At 45.7% G+C, this 17,081-nt stretch overlaps 1 protein-coding gene across 3 annotated transcripts in view; it reads left to right on the plus strand.

Moving 5' to 3' along the window:
• The window catches only part of SPEN (spen family transcriptional repressor), a 65,027-nt gene that overhangs the window by 6,880 nt on the left and 41,066 nt on the right, over nucleotides 1-17,081 (plus strand). For all 3 annotated transcript variants that reach the window (XM_032201226.1, XM_032201224.1, XM_032201225.1), the window contains exons 2-3: nucleotides 10,054-10,374; nucleotides 13,692-14,168. In XM_032201226.1, coding sequence (XP_032057117.1) covers nucleotides 10,054-10,374; nucleotides 13,692-14,168 — 798 coding nt within the window. The remainder of the gene's footprint in view (nucleotides 1-10,053; nucleotides 10,375-13,691; nucleotides 14,169-17,081) is intronic.

Raw genomic sequence — 17,081 nt, forward strand, 5'->3', positions numbered from 1 at the left:
AATGCAGCAGAATTGGGATGCAAAAGGAACATCAATTTTCCGCTCAGAGAAACTAATCATGGGAGGCGAGCAGCAGCCTATCTCGGTGACCAGTCTCTGTTTAAAAAACCCAGACACTTTTTAAGAACAAAAGGGAGCTTTTTTTTGCTTCCTTTCTCTTCCCCTTTTTAATTAAGCTCAACAATTTTAAATTGAAAGCACTTTCTTTTAGTACACTTAGATCTGTGGCGTGCGTGGCCAAATCTAACGAAAGCGTGCTGAACGTGCCCTGGTCTCACACCGAAAAGCGAGATAAATCCCAACATCCCTGGGAGCAGTGTGGATAGGTGATCTGCGCCAGCGCTCTCTGCAGATGGAGGCAATGGTGACTTGTTTGTGTCTTCCTCTTGGATGCCCTCCTATCCAAACACAAGACCTTACGTGTCTTCTGTTACCCTCTGATGTGGTAGGAAACTAGAGCTGGGTTCACACCAAGCTTTTGTCACAGTCGTGACCGGGCACACAATCACGGCTGGTTTTTGAAGTAATCTTTTAGCTCAATGAAAAGAGCACTGCCAGGCTGTAACTTTAACGAGTGGTGAATCAGCTTTCCTCCAGGTAGAAACCTGAGCTGCTGATGTCCTCTGTCCGCGGGACTCGTTATGAATAACTTGATGTCCCTGTCGCATGGAGCGAGCTGGGGTCCGTCCCATCGTGCTGCTGGCGTGAGTGCCTCCTGTCCCCGCCGGCGGGGGCGGCTGCCAAAAAGCTCACAGAGGCTTATTTCAGCGTTCCCTCTTCAGGCGCTCTGTGGCAGCTGTGGGTGACCCGGAACAGTCAGTAGGGCAAAATAAGAAAGATAAATTGCCAAGTTGGATGTTTAAAGTAGTCATCGCTGGAGGAAAAAGTCTTCCGGCCTCATTCACATCCTGACTGTGAGGAGAATAAAAGCTCAGAATGGATAACTGTCTTCCTTGTATACAGAATCAAATCTGATTTAATTTTGGGAATTCATGCTCATATGTGTGAGATGCAGCCCTCGGAAAGCCATCTCAGTGTGTGCCTAGGTGGCTAACGATGTGCACAGTGACCTCCTTGTAGTCAAAGCTGAAATGAACCCTTGGTCTTCTCCTGAATTCTCAAACTGGTTTGATGTATTAGTAGCAGGGAAGCTTTGCTATGTTTAAAAAGTAAGCGTGGTTTCAGTGCTGACACAGTATATGTGGCTGAGGGAACCCTGAGATGTGCAGGATCTGACAGAGCTCAGGAAGCGTCTCTTCCTCCCCATTGCTTGGAGACTGTGGTCTCACCGCTGGGGTGCCCGTTCCTGCTCTCGCCTAGCTCACCTCAGAGTGATTTCTGACAGTGGGCATCTGGGGGTGAAGCAGATCAGCAGAACAGCGTCAGGAAGGCGCTCTCGTGGTGGTTACGCTGCCGTAGCTGGCTGCGTTAGGGCAGGGAGGGCAGGAGGAGCACCGTCAGTGTGGGTTCTGGCACAATTCCTCCTCTGGTTTCAAGAGAGTGACCTGCCTGGAGCGGGGGAGCTGCTGGGGTCGGGGACTTGGAGGTGTCCCTGGGGCTGTGGATCCATGGCTGCTTTCCGGGAGGAGTGAATTTCAAGTTGTTGAGGCTGGTTGCTCATTCAGACGGTGGTGGTTCATGGGGAGGAGTGATTCCAGTGCTTGGGATGGTCTTGGTGAGGGCAGACAAATCCACTTTATTTTTATGTTCTTCTGGAATACAGTTTCTTGGAAAACCTATAAAACCTTGTAGGAAGACAGGTTATAAAGTTTGTTTCACTAGAGAAGTATGAACTGGTGATCACCGAGACTCGTAAAGCCTTAAGATGGTACGTATTTAAAGTACTTTACAGCATGGCAGGGAGACCATAATGTTATGACTCTGCATTTTCCTCCATCTGCTGCTGAATACATGCAAAGCAGGGCTTGGAGAAGCAAAACTGAGATGGGGATTTACCCTTTCATGTAAGAACAAAAAACGTGATTAAGCAGGAGATGCCCCTACAGTTGCAGTGCAAATATGTTCTTAAAATCGAATCTGACCAAATCCTAAAAGCATTCACTCAAATGAAAAGGCTTGGGCAATTCCTGTTCAGAGAGCATTTAGTGTAGCCTATCACCACCAGTATTGTTGAAGAAAATCTGCCGGTTGTGCTTTAAGCTGGAAGGAGAGATGCCCTGGAGATGGAATTTGGTGGCAGTGCATCTAGTGCACAGTAACGCGGTGCTGTGCGTCTGTGTAGGTTGGAGGAGGAAGAATCACGGTGCGTTGGCCTGGATAGAGTGTGGTTGAGTGTGTTCTCTGCCTTGCAGGGCTCCTGCAAATTTCTGTAACCTCTTTGAGCTTCTGGGATTAGTTTTACTGTTCAAGAACAGTCTAATTCTTATATATTCTGATCTGCAATGAGAGCAAGACTGATGTGATCTTGCCCTGCATGCATATCTTCCCTAATCACTGTAGAACCCGTTAGCCAGTTTCAGCTAAACTCGAGGGCAGAGGAGATGCTCGCAGTCTCAGAGATGCAATGTTCCTGCGCGTTTCATGAAAACAAGCGGTTTTAATAGAGGAGGGAGACCTGATTAGCGGCCCCATGGAGAGAAAAGCTGCAGCGTGCGTACAACCCTTATTAGACATTAAAGAATCCACATGGGAGAGAGGTGTTCCTAACCGTGGGAAAAGCTGCAGTGGGAACTGGCATTTATTGGACGCCAGGGAATTCGACCTCAAGACATGCATCCATAAGAAATGAGTCTTCATTATTACTGCACACAAAGCTGCTTTGATTTTTTTTTTTTAATAATACGAAAATGTGTATTACCGGTAAGCCCTGCCATGGCTGCTTGTGTACTTCTCCTCCATTGTGCAGAAGTGGCTGCTGGCACAAGTTCCTTACCAATGGAGCTTCTGTCACTTTGCTGCGTGGCCATGGCAGCTGTACTGATGGAGCTTTAGCCCACACTGTTCAGCACGCAGCCCCTCGCTGCAGGACGGTCAGGGTTTGCCTTCTGACTGCAAGGCTGGCGTTGCAGGAGTTGCAGCGAGGTGCTGTGTGAAACCGGGCAAGGCTGAGGGCTTTTCCCAGCTTGCTTCATGTGATCCCGGTGCCCAGAACGCAGCGTATTAACACCTCGGCGGTATCCAGACGGTGACTCTGCCATGAAGATGTAAATAAAATATTGTAATTAGGATTGACTTCTACTTTGGATCCTAAAATGGAGCATTCAGCTGAGCTGTAAGCAAGAGGCGAGCGCTTATTTCAGCATGGATTTATCTACCAGACTATCTGATATGCCGAGCGTGTTGCTCTTAAATAACAGGTATCAGAAGTATCAGTGAATGTGCCTATGCTAGCTTTTTAATTTCCTACTTTGTCATCTCTTACTGAGGGATTACGAGCATAGACAAAGCCCTCGCTGTTCTCAGTGCGTGGCAGAAACACGTGCTGTATCTCATTAACAAAACCCCTGTTTGTAGTCAGAGCTGGGAGATTTCCCATAAAATGCTGTTAGGCTAAAGCGAGCAGGGAAATGCAGGATAGGCCTGGGCTCGGCTCGTATTTCAGGCTGAGGGGAGTTGGGGTCGGCGCGTTAAGGGTTCAGCCCCGTCACGTCAGCAGTTTGCCTTAGCGCCGTAACCTGGTCGATGGTTTGTGCTCCTGAACTTTGAGAATTGTTTAAAAATCTTTATTGCTAGAGAGCTAGCAAGAATGCCCTGCAGAACTTTATTCCCCACCCCTCCCCCTCTGAAAGGTCTCAGAGCCAATAAAGATCACTCTGAACAAGTTTTAAAGCATCTAAGATTGCAATCTAGAAAAGCATGGGAGCTTGGTAATTAGGGCGTGTTTCTGAATCACTGCTGCCACAAGGTCTGTTCGCCGTACGGTTTGAAAACCGGCACTCCTTGTGATACGGAGAGCTTTTATTTTGCGTGGTTTTGTGAAGGTAAAGGTTTTCAAAGCCTTACATTGTGTGGATTCACCACTCACCGACAAGCTCTCCTACTCTTGATCATCCAGAACGCTACCCCAGCCGCTTGTGATGGCTTATCATTGTAGAAACGGTCATTTTGTGCAAAGAAAGGTAGAAGTAAAGGCATGGAATTTGCTTTATTTTTAGCCATCTTTAACGTGACATAGCAGCTGGAGATAGGGAGCGTCCGTGCCATACGTTGGATCTCTGGAGGCTGCTGGAAGTGCTCCATACGTCGCTGGCAGCTTTGTGCTGCTACCCTCGTCCTGCTTGGTTTCGTCCCTGCGTGCTTCCCCTGAGAACCCTGTTCTTGGAAAACGGGGAAGATGGGGCGCTTGGAGGAGGGTTCCACGCTGGTGCTGTCGGGTTCTGTGAAGGGGCGTGTGTGTAGGTGCGTTAGATAAATACTCTGGAACGTCACAGTATTTTCACCGCGAGCCTGAAGAGCCAGTTGTTCGGTTTCAAAGACAGGTGAGGGATTTCTGAGGTGCTCCGTGCGGAGCGTGGTCAGGCGCCCTTGGTGCTGGGCAGTGGCGTCCAGCTGGTCGCAGCGAGTCCTGCAGCGAGGTCTGCCTGCACAGCAGCTGCCAGCGGAGGCCGGTGGCCGTGCGTACGTTTCCATGGTCGTCATTAAGCGTTCGTGATCCTGTTTGACAAATTCTCCAGGTTTGAGTGACAGGCTTACAAAGACGAGCAATTGTGGCTTGTCAGGTGACGGTCCCGCGCATGCTGTTCATTTTAAGTAGTTTTCCAGGACTGCGGGATTCAGCCCGTTCTCTGCTGAGATTACGTTTCCATTAGCGTGCATTATTTTTGTCCCAGCCCTGCGCATGCACTTATTTATGGCCTGCCTCTGGGTTTGCTTTCTGCTATCGATTGGTTGCTGTTCTCATGAAAGGACCCAAACCCAATAATGCAGTCTGTGTGTGGTCTGAGTACCTTTTGTTTAGACTCCTCTGTTCTGTATCTGTAAGCTCTCAAGTCTTCCTTCCGTGCTAGACATGTGATGATATTTGACCAAAGATATCCTGGTCCTCTGCTGAAGGCATGACTGGAAGCCAAATGTAATTCCAAAGGCTTGTGCCACGTAAAAGCACCTAAATATTTTCCATGGCAAGAAAAGTACGTGGTTATAATGAACATGAAGCACAGAATATGGTGGCACATGGTTTCTTAGGCCTGTTGTCTTCCCTCTCCATGGTCTGCGCCGTCAGCGAGGGCCACGGCCAAGCTGGTGGCCCTGGGGCTTGGCTCTGAGCAGTGTTCCGTAAAAAGAGCTAGTGGTGGGCTGGGGAACGGTGATCCATGCCAGCAGGAGAGCCCAGAAGGGACACCCACGGAGGTGGCCTGGTGGCAGGATCCCTCCGGAGCTGGTACCGGCAGCCTCGGTGCCAGCGCTGCCCCACCACGGGAGTAAGTGCAGCTCCGGGAGCACGCGGGCTGGCCTGGCGTTACAAATAAGGAGAAGCGAGGCAGACATCTGGCTAAGTATTACTTCAGGTCACATCGTTTTGTTATGAAATAACAGCAGAGGCAGAGGAACGCGATTGGCGGGGGAAGCTTCACGCTGTGTGCGCCTTTTACTGAATACTGCAGGCCGTGACTTGCCTGCGCCGTAGCATAACCCGGCGCACAAAATGCCGCCCGTGCACTCCCGATGGCTAAAGATAGCTGGCTGTAGTCGAAGTGAGCCCAAGTGGATCCAGAATACCCAGTCGTCCCCTCGCAGCGGTGTGTCTTCTCAAATCGTGCCCCTAATGAGCGGTGCAGAAACGAGCACAGGAAGCCTGTGTTATTTTTGATCTTGCGATGTGTCTCGCGTGCAGGAGTACTGGGCGTAGCATCGTGCCGACTTCTCACCAGCAGTCGGGTGATGTTTTTGTAGGCTGACCTGCAGAATTCTGCAGTGCTGGAAATGGGTGGGTATGAAGGGTTTTTGCAGGCTTGGGGGAGTCAGCATGAGAAATGAGGAGGTGATCCGAATTAAAGTGGGAACCAAGGAAAGCAGTTTAAATTAAAGAAGCGATCGCCCCTCTGATTCCAAGCTACCTTTTCCTACCATGCGTATGCCATCCTTAAGGAGCTTAACCGCTTTATAAAACCACTCAGCTAAATGGTAATATTGGCTTACTGAATATTTGGCTTTCTCGTCATCCGCCCTTTGTTCGAAACGCCTTTGCTCGAGGAGGGCAGAGGCCGCTCATGCCCGGGAAGACGCCCGCTGCACGCAGCGAGGAGAGCAGGGCTGCGGCCGGTGGCGATGCGGTGCCCGGGGAGCCGGCACAGCTCGGGCCAGCACCGCTGGCGTGCGGCGTTCCCCAGCCGCCGCGTTGTCTGCCGGTACGGGAGGAGGCTGGGGCGCCAGGAGCGTGCCGAGAGGCCGTGCCAAGAGCCCAGAGACATTTCGGCTGCTTGATTATAGAGGTGCTTTGATCTACAGTGAATAAACCGATAATGGTTAAATGACGAATTCCTTTTCTTTGTCTGAAAAGCTGGATTAGCGTAGCTTTGTTCAGGCAGTGATTAGCTAGCAACTTTTTTTTTCTGAAAGGGCCACCAGATTTCTGTTTATCGCGCGGTGTTACAATCGTGCGCTGGTGGAGGGGCTCGCTGACATAACAGCCCTGGTGTGTCGGCTGTGGGTCTGGTTGAACTATAAACCCCTCTGAAAACACGGCCCCAGCCTGCTTCGCTACGATACGGGACGGGCTTGGAGCTAATGATTAATCGTCATGAGTTCCCCGGGCGGAGAGGCATTAAAAGCCTTGCTTTCATTAGGGTCCGTGGATTCAGAGCTCAGCGAACGCCTCTTTGTTTTCTGCCGGGTCTGCCAGCGATTGTGAAATGCAGCTCGGACGGGGCTGACGCATAGGTGCAGGGATGGGCGGCGCGGCTTTAGAGGAGCCGCTCTGCGAACGTTACCAAAGGTCGCGGCGATGCCTCCGGTCCTCCTTTGTCCCCTCTTCCCAGCCCTTGGGACCCGGACAAAGGTTGCGTTGCGCAGTCGGCTGCTCCTCGCAGCGCCTTTGCCTCCATCTTGCCTCTGCTCGCCGTCTGCTGCCGCCTCGCCTCCCCCAGCCCTCCCGAGAGCATCGTTCTCTTGCCATGTGTTGTTCTGCTGCAGTAACCCGTCTCGTGATGCGGCACTGCAGATCTCCCCTCCTCTCCCCCGGGGATTGGATGCGGAGCGATGCGGTCCTCGTCCCAGTGGCGCGGCACCGAAGGATGCGTGTGGTCCCCGGGCACCGACCTCGCCGGGCAAGGAGGACGCGGACCTTCCCTGTCGGCGGCCGGCCTCGCGTGTTTAGGGCTCGCTGCATCTCGGTTTTCTCTTGTCCCCCCATCTGCTTCTGCTCCCTTTCTCCTCCCCCCTCCCAGCTCCCTGGCTTGCAGCAAAGACGATTGTTACAGATTATCCCCGGGGCTCGGCAAGGGCACGGTGCAGGACACCAGAGCACAGTGGCGTGTATTTGTGGGGCTGGATTAACGCGCCTGCCCCGAGCAGGGTGATTTAGGGCTGTGGCTGCAGGGGAATACAGGAGGAGCCTCCCCCACCCGTTTCTGGTTTAGGGAAAAAAAATACATTGTCCCACATTTCACAGCAGTTTATTTTTTTTTTTTTTTTTTTTGTTTAATCCTTGAAATAGCTGGCAACCAAAGTACCCTTCTCCCAATATAAAATTTGAGCTCTGCCTGCAAGAGGTGTGCGTTTGCTGGGTGATTTTGCTGGTAGATGGGGAGCATACTACATTGATGTTCTGTATTTTCTACGCTTCCTGGACAGCATTAGTTTGAATATTTGAATGTTTTAGCACATTTCTGGATCTTCTGCAGCCAAAGAAAATAGGTGAGGTCTGTCTGTGTGTATGTTATAATAACAGGTACGTGCTGTGATTTCAAAATTAGGGAATAAAAGAATTATCAGGATAGTGAGTGGGAACAGTCAGAGAGCTCATTTCTGATGTAACTGGCAGGCAGCACTTCATATTAAGTAGGCTCTGGTGATTGCAGTCAGAGAGGTCAATTAGGATTTCAGTTTTTTTGAGGAGTGTTAAGACATTTACGTTTTTTTTTTTTTTTAAAGAAAGACTGTAGACAAAGTGTGGACTCACATTGCCAGAAACCAAATGTGTAAACAGTGAGCAAAAGGAAGGTACATGTTCGAACCAGTCAGCTCTGTAACTGCAGCATTTAGAAAAAAAACCTCAAAGGAAAGCAAAGTTAAAGCACTGTCCTATTGCAACAGCTTTTCTTTTGTTTGTAGAGAACTGACACTGAAATGCACGATAAAGGGGCTTAGGTGATGGTAACTAACATACCTCGTTATTTTTTGTATTTTTGTCTCATTTGTTCATGGCAATCAGTCTAATTTTTTTTCAAAAGGGCTCTTCCTGTTTTCCTTCCCCCTTCTTCCTTTCCTGTTGCTTCTCTTGTTACACGTGCTACATCCAGTCAGGCCCTTTTTTTTTTTCCTTGCAAAAATTTTAGGAAACACGTGCTCTACCTTCCTGGTCTTTCTAAATCTTGCCTTCAAGGTAAGATTTGGTAACCTCACCCAGCCTCAAAAGCGTGCAGACTTGGAGAAGAACCTTTCCTGCAGGACCATCATTTGTTCCTTGCTGGTTTTCGTTATAATAAAATATGACCAGTGCATCTCTTTGGTATCAGAGAAAGCTCCTCTTGAGAATGAACATTACTGTGCTGGACCCGTGAGTACAAGGGCTGCAAGCTCTGCTCTGGGCAGTGCACAGCCACGAGCGCATCCCATGCGCGCCCCTGCCTTTTTGCATCTAACAAGGAGCTTTTAGGCTGGCTTGAACGATGCTCTTGTTTGCGCATATATCCCTTAAGGAGCAGCGTGCCGTATTTGGTGGAGTAGAAAATAGAGAAGAATGAAACCTAAATCCAATCCAGATCACATACGAAGTAGAGTAGGTCGGATTGGAATGAGGAGGCAGGTTTTCAAATCGTGTTTAAGAATTAGTCATCCAATAACAATGACGAAGTATGAAGGTATATTGAAAGCCGTGCATAAACTGGAGTCAGATGCGGGTTCTGACAGCATTTGCTCATCAGACAGGCGATTGTATTAGTTTTTTTCATGCATCTGTAGCTGAAAACAGCTTTTCTTGTTTAAGATCTGTTTACATCTGTTCGGCATTGTGCTGCCTTTGGGAATAGAAAAAATTTTGCAATAGTTCTTTACACAGTTCACAAATATTTCTTCATTATTTTTTCATTTGTGTATCCCTTTCCAGTTCGCCAGTACATTCCAAAATACGTCTTCTGCCTCTTGTTGTCATGGATTAACATCTGAGGTCACAAGCCCTTACCTGCTTGGCTAAACCTGGCTGAGAGAATGACCAAAACGTGATGTGTGGTTCCAAGCTCTTTTAAAATACTGCCCTGTTCCCCCTTTCCATTAATCCTCTCTGCTATGAGTCGATGCCAGTATTTAGAGACATTTGACATCATGTTTTCTCACGTGCACAAAGGTGGTGCCTTTTTTCTCCTGGGCAGCTGCTGGCCGGGCAGTGCCCGCGTTGCAGAAACCCCGCGGCGTGCGCTCAGGGTTGGAGGTGCCCTGCCACCTCCTGCAGTGTCCTGCGTGGGGCTGGGCTGGTGGCATGGGTTATATGCAGAGCAGGGCAGTGGAGTTGCTGTGTCAAGGTCACTTTTTTCTCAAGAAGATTCTCGGGATGTCTTTATTTTGACTTGTTGTGACACGGTTTTGTGTTAATTATGTCTTGCTCGTCAGATTAAAAATCAGAAGGGCTGCTCTAATTGCGAACACCTTTCTATTTCTTCAGCTGCTGTTGCTCTGTTATTATAAAAGGGGAGATTGCGCGATAGGCTAGCCAAAAGTGAGGGGGTTTGAAATTATTCTGGAAAGGGCATTTGGCTTTTTCCCCCCGTTTTGGAAGTGCTTCCTCCAGCCTCTGCCGTGTTTTGAGATTGGTTTTCCTGCCATGCGTGAAGGGCAAATGGTTTGAAACTGATGTTGTTTTTTCTCTAGGCAATGTTATTAAATACGGTCTTTTTCTGCTTGCATTAATAGTTTTTCTTTTCCTTTCTTTTCTTGCAGATATGGACGTGTTGAAAGTGTCAAAATTCTCCCTAAGAGGGGGTCGGAAGGCGGAGTGGCAGCGTTTGTGGATTTTGTGGACATCAAAAGTGCGCAGAAGGCACACAACTCTGTCAACAAAATGGGAGATAGAGACCTACGGACGGATTATAATGAACCAGGAACCATTCCCAGTGCTGCTCGGGGATTGGATGATACAGTTTCCATAGCATCTCGTAGTAGAGAGGTTTCTGGGTTCAGAGGAGGTGGCGGGGGGCCCACTTACGGCCCCCCACCATCACTTCATGCACGGGAAGGACGTTATGAGCGGAGACTTGATGGGTAAGTTCCAAGGTTTCTCTAGGCAGGTATTTTGTATTTGATATGGTGAGAAACACAAACTCGTATATAAGGGGCCCCAGATGGATTTAAAATTTTGGGAATTATCTATGTTTCCTATTTTGGGTTGGAAACGGAAGTGATTTCTATCCCAGTGGCTGGTACCTTGTGGATCCATAGAGGATGTTTTCTGCAGCTGGTTGGATATCTACACTTGAAATAAGGTGGTTTTAAGATGGAAGATTTCCTTTGGCCAGCATCGATATTGGAGTTACTCTTTTCTAGAAGTAATGATTCCATTTCTTGGATAATATTAAGGCCTTATTCGGATGTATCCCTACTGCCAGATGGAGTTATCTTACTACAACATGTGGTGAAGTTCTGTATGGAGTATCTTCGGAATACTAGAACCTAAAATTCTGTGAAAGCTTGATGCCTAGTTCTCAGTTCTCACTATACGCAGTTTATATGTTAATTGGATTGTCACCAAAAATTTCCTAGTAGAATTTAATGATACAGTCCCTTGGATTCTACAAACAACACTTAGCCATGGAAATAACGCTCGGATGGAGAAGACCGAAGGCAGCTTGTGATGTTTCCATTTTGGATCTACATCATTTCCAAGTTATTGGGATTATTCTTTCTGATGGTATTGACAAAAAGAGCTGATGGACATTACTAAATTTTGGAAATTATATATATTTTTTAATGCTGGGATAAGAACTACTGCCTTGAATTTATTGGATGGTGTACAATCAAGACGTCAGTAGCCATGGGGAGTGGATTACTATCTAGTCTCTTAAAAAGCTCTTTGCTGCTCCACATTAAACGTACTTTAGTTTTTAAGGACGTGGCGCTAATAATCAGTTTGTGGATACACCAATCAAAAATGACTGGGCTGGATGGTTACAAAGGCGGATAGAGGATGCCTGCTGGCCAACAGCGATGAGTGCCCTCGTGCGTTGGGTGAACTACCAGCTGCTTGATTCAGTCATAGGGCTGGAAATTAAAATAATGGATCTATTTAAGTGCCTTCTGTCTCAAGAAAGAAGTCTGGGGGTTTCAGAGTTATGGTTTCAGTCTGGGACTACTTGCTTCCAGTGGATTTTTTTTTTGTCTTGTCACTAAGATTTTTTTTTTCTTGTTGGTTCATCTAAAATATCATTTGACACCCTTGCCCATTAAGAAGGTGGATTACCCCTATAAGAGGGGCCAAAATTGGGGAAGTTATGTTCACAATTCTCTCCCTAGATTTAATTGGGAATATAGGTCGTGTTTCCACACTTGGAAAAGGTTGGTATGTCCTGCCCTGTGTATATTAGCCCCTCTCCTAACCCAAGTCAAACCCTCTCTTTCCACTAACTCCAGTAGCACTTAGTACTAATAGATAAATCAAAAAAGCACTGTAGCCATTAGATTTTCAGCTCTGCTAGCTCCTCTGTCTGTCTTCTGTGTCCTTCTCATGGATAAGGACTTTGTTCTTTTATGTCAGCTATAGCAGTAACCCTTTAGAAAATACTGCTTTTTCTCTTACCTGATTAAATCAGCTTTCACTGATTAACACTTTGTAGGATGCTAAATGCAATCATTTATAAAAATGTTGATCCTGGTCCTTCAAAAGGGGGAGAAAAGAGACATGTTTCTGTTCTAGACCCTGAAATATCTTTAAAAACATCGTTGTTGTGAGCAGGAGATGAGGCAACAATGAATTTTAAGCACGTATATACGTTAATGAAATTTTCTATTGCACTGGTTAGGTAGTTTGTTACATATAATTTCTGAGAAAAAAAAAATGCAGGCGAGACATGAGTTCTGCAGAAAGCCTGAAAATGAGTTATAATTGAACAGCAGAGGGTGAATATATTTAGAGGATTAAGGATCTAGTGATTCATTGGGGAAGGAATTGAACTTCCCGAGATGCTAATCAAAAAAGATTCAAATCTGATTTCGAGTTTATAAAAGATATCTGAAATATTTCTGCCATTTTAAATGGAAGGCAGACCCGTGATGCAGGAGAGGCGGAGGAAGTACAAGGAGGAATTGGGTTATTAGGATTCAGGGGACTGAAGTGACTAATAATTGATTCTGAAGGAAGAATCTGAGAAGGCTGAGGAAAAGGTTGAAATGTCCTTCATGAGATGGATAATTAAATTTTTAAATTAACTTTGGTTACCCTGACATATTTAGAATTTTGCAAGTATTTCTTAAACGCTCAACGTAATCATTCTTGATCTTTCATTTTGTGGAGGTAACTTAGACATACCGTCCTGGTATTTGTCTAAATTAGACTACTAAACCATACGTAATGTTCCTTTAACTTTATCTGTCAGTTTTGCTATATCTTTATTTGAGAGATCACACTAACATTCTTAGAACATAGAGCTTTCCTTAATTGACATACAAAATGTTTGAAATACTAAAACAAAATGGGTCATAGCTACTTCAAACTAGCGTGCCTATAAAGATAACAAATTCTGTGATTGCAGTAACAATAGCAGTCTCAACAAACACCTAGTGAAAAACTTAATTTATACTCTTTGTATAGGGCTTTAGTATATTTTCCAGGCCTGCATCTTTTTTAGGAGTTACGAATACTTGCAATTTAAGTATTCTGACATCAGTAACCAGGATGTTTATTTAGGGTATGCAGCTTTAACAAGAGTTGAGCGTAGTTCTCTGATAAAAAGCAAAATCCCCCCTGAGAGGATGAAATATTTTAGAACAGCAACAAGAAAACCCCTAATTTTCTGGGCTTCTGTGTGGGTAATACTACCCCTTTTGAAAGCAGCTTCTTACCTCTAGGTTATGCTTTGCACTGAGGCTTTCATGGCTACAGCCCAATTTATGATGCCGTTTTTGCAGAAGGATAATTACAATAGCTCCAGTAATTATGAAATTGAAGAAAAATTTCTGAAGCAAAAATAGAAAACAATTGCTTATTGTGATGTTAAAACATTAAGTTTTCCTTGTTTACTGCATTTAAAAGAAAACAAGCAAACAAAAAACCTCACTGCAATTTAAAGGAGGAGTCTGCACTAGAAGGCAGTATTTTGTTCTGTGCAGGCAAGGTGCTGGTCATGAAAGCCTAATACGTGTTTAAAACAAAATGATTGCTCAGCTTTATTGTATATGAATATAACTTTAGAGTCAAGTAAAATGTTTTAAGTTTGTCAGTGTTTGCTTGATAGGTTATCGCTGTTTAGTGGAGAAGCAGTTGCAAAAATAAATTCAGTGCTGAAGTGAATGTTTGCATGATTTGCTTTTAGTTGTGCTTGCCCCTTTCTGATTGATTAAATATTTTTCCCCCCTCCTAAATGCAGGGCTTCAGATAACAGGGAGCGTGCTTATGAACATAGTGCCTATGGACACCATGAACGGGGGACGGGAGGATTTGATCGGACAAGACATTACGATCAGGATTACTATAGAGATCCTCGAGAGCGGACTTTACAACATGGGCTCTATTATACTTCTCGGAGTCGAAGTCCAAACCGTTTTGATGCTCACGACCCCCGTTACGAACCTAGGGCCCGGGAGCAGTTTACATTGCCCAGTGTGGTACACAGGGATATCTACAGGGATGATATTACACGGGAGGTACGAGGCAGAAGGCCAGAACGGAATTACCAGCACAGCAGGAGTCGGTCACCGCATTCGTCCCAGTCCCGGACCCAGTCCCCGCAGCGGCTGGCCAGCCAAGCGTCCAGGCCCGCGCGCTCCCCCAGTGGCAGCGGGTCGAGGAGTCGGTCCTCGAGCAGTGACTCCATCAGCAGCAGCAGCAGTACCAGCAGCGACAGGTAGGTCACTCACGGCTGCGACTGATGTGGCGTTGTCCGACCCAACGCGACCGGTGCGTGAGGTTTGTGCTCTGGGCCGGTGTTGTTTCCTGAGGCACACGGCGAGGAACTGGGAGCCCAGGCTGTGAAAACAGAAGGTGTTTTGCAGCAGTACACTGTTCACTGGTGTAGAAGTAAGCTGGCGTGAAAAGTAAAAAGACCAAGTTGGCACGAAACAAATCCGAGGGGAGTGCTGTTGCCGTTGTTGATTATTTTCTGCGGTGGATTCATGTAGTGTCCGTAAGGTGCTAGCTAGGCGAAATGGGGATGTGCAAACACAAGGCCCTGCTGAATCCCTGGCTGCTGTCTCCGTGCTTGGAGAATGGAGTAATTATTTTATTTGCTTATGTTCGGGCATAAGTGAATCTTAAGGTCAAGCTACTTTTTACAGGGCACATTGTGAAATATTTTTGGAAATGATCAGTATTATTGGCCAGTTTCCTGTTAATTCCGTATTACCACTAACATTTAAAAGAGTGATACGTTGGTTTTTCTTTCCTTCTCCTCCCATTTCCTCACAGCAAAAATTGTGGACTTGGAAGATTTTTTAAAAACCCAAGCATGCGTTTCCTAGTGATAAATGCATGTCCTTAGTTCTGTAATTCTGTCATTTGTGTGGCTTTATAAACTATATACGGGAGAAAAAAAGACTTGTAGAGGTAGCCACTGCATTTCTTTTTGTAATTTGAAAATTCATCTTGAAATGCCTCTCAGATACTTGGCTTTTTGAGGGTAGATCCACTCTAAGAGTGGAAACAGAGAAGTTGCCATTGTACCTGTGAGTGTTTTATGCTGTTTGGTGAGGAGCTCTGCTTTTCAGAAGGGTTTCCAGAGTTGGAAGCATTTCCAAACTGAAATGTTCTTTTACAAAACTGAAAATATTTATTAAGTAACTACATGTATCAGTATAATAAATTCTTGGTGTTGGGTTATCACTTTGAATGGAATGTTACCGCTGGTAACACTAACCAAGGTAATCATTCTCATAAAATCTTGAACATGTGCTTGAAACGTGCTTGAACATGAACCAGAAGGGTTCGATGGGTTGACACTGGGGAAGGTGTGCAGAGGTGATCCTTGTAGCTACTGTTTTCTCCTGTGTTCAGAAATCCAGGTTCTATCTTGGCTGGAAAGGTGGTGAAAAGAGAGGCACCTGCAGAGCACTGGAGAAGACTTTTGGGCTGCTTTAATGTGTTTATTTCCGACACCTCGCTCTCCATGAGGTCTTAACACTTAGATAAAGACAACCTTTTGTCAGAGATTGTCACACTTAGTACGGCTTAAAAGTTGGTGAGACTTCAGAGATCTCAAAAACCAAGAGAAGATGTGAAAAAGAATGCCTGGTTACATTAAAGATTACATTAGGGGAAAAAAAAAAACAAAAAACAAACAAACAAAAAAAAAACACAGGAAAATTTCACTGTTCTGGTGCTTCTGTGCTTGCAAAGTGGATAGAAGGAAGTCCAAGAAACTCTTGATGTTTATATATTTTTTTCACTGTTGGGATGTTGAGACTGGGTGAAATACTGTTCTGAATTTTAGAGGTCTAAATATTATCCCACTGGAACAAAGTTTTAAGATTAATCAGATGATAAGCATTGTCTGCTGTGTTCTAGCATTTCATTTTCTTGCCAATTTGTATTTCTAGTAATGGAAAACTGGATGATACTCTGGGAGGAAAGGGAAACAAACATTTTTTGTCATATTAATAAAACAAATTCAGTAGAGCAGGTAATAGAATCTGCCAGATACCGTTCATTTTGAAGGATCACAAAGCTGTGTTACATGTTTCACAGCAAAAAGATGGATGACAGTAGACACTTAACCATATCTTTACCTTGTAAAACAAAGTCCCACCTGGCCTTGAAGTCTTACAAAACACCAGTGGGCTTTTTTTTCTCTTCTTAGCGCACTTTGAGTTTGGCGATGTGAATATGTGAACCCCTCGTGGAGGTGGAAATGGTCGATTTTGTGACCCTTAGAAATGAATGAGGTCTTTATCAGTCAGAAGTCTCATCAGGAAAATTTTCTTTGCCATGAGGGTGGTCAAGGGCTGGAACCAGCCGTCCCGCGAGGTGCTTGATGCCCCAAGCCTGTCAGTGCTCAAGAAATGCTTGGACAGTGCCCTCGATAATGTGCTTTAACTTCTGGTTAGCCCTGAAGTGGTCAGGCAGGTGGGCTCGATGGTCTTCAGAGGTCCCTTCCAACTGTATTCCACTCTACTCCATTCCATTCAGCCCCATTTCATTCCCACACTGAATTGCTCTGTAATTGTTTGCGTGCAAGAACTTTGTTGCTAGAGTCTCTTCTCTTGGTGGAAAAGGCGAGAGGCGTTGTGTTTGCCTAGAGAGGTGGGTCACCCACCCATGGCCACGAAGTCTTCAGGGACAAGTGTTGGGGCCTGTGAAAACTTCAGGGCGTTAAATACTCCTGGGAATTTTGTTTGTGTGGCGCCATCCCTTAGGTCCTGTGAAAAAGGAGCAGTTTCGTAGGAAAGGAGAAGTCTGGGCTTCATTCCTTGTGTTGTGGTTTTCTAAGAGCTGTGTAAAGTAAATACGATTTCCATTAAATGGTGAAGATTTTCCTGGCTAATAGCGTCAGGAAAGACGCTCCAGCAGATTATTTAAAAAAAATGAACAAAGCCTTTATTTCATAAAAGTTTGGAGTTTGTTGCATTTGATCTCATCTAAGCTTCATTTTAAATGTATATTCAGAGGCATTTATAGGGGATTTGTAATGGGAACTGCAAAGGAGTAATTTAGAAGATAAGACCAGAAAGAACACAGTCAAAATAAACCGTGCTCTCTGAAGCAGGGCTTTCCATCTTTTTTGATGTGTGAACCACTAAAAACAAAACAAAAACAAAATCAACGT

The sequence above is a fragment of the Aythya fuligula genome, chromosome 21 (genome assembly GCF_009819795.1).
Source record: "Aythya fuligula isolate bAytFul2 chromosome 21, bAytFul2.pri, whole genome shotgun sequence".
NCBI classification, from domain to species: domain Eukaryota; kingdom Metazoa; phylum Chordata; class Aves; order Anseriformes; family Anatidae; genus Aythya; species Aythya fuligula.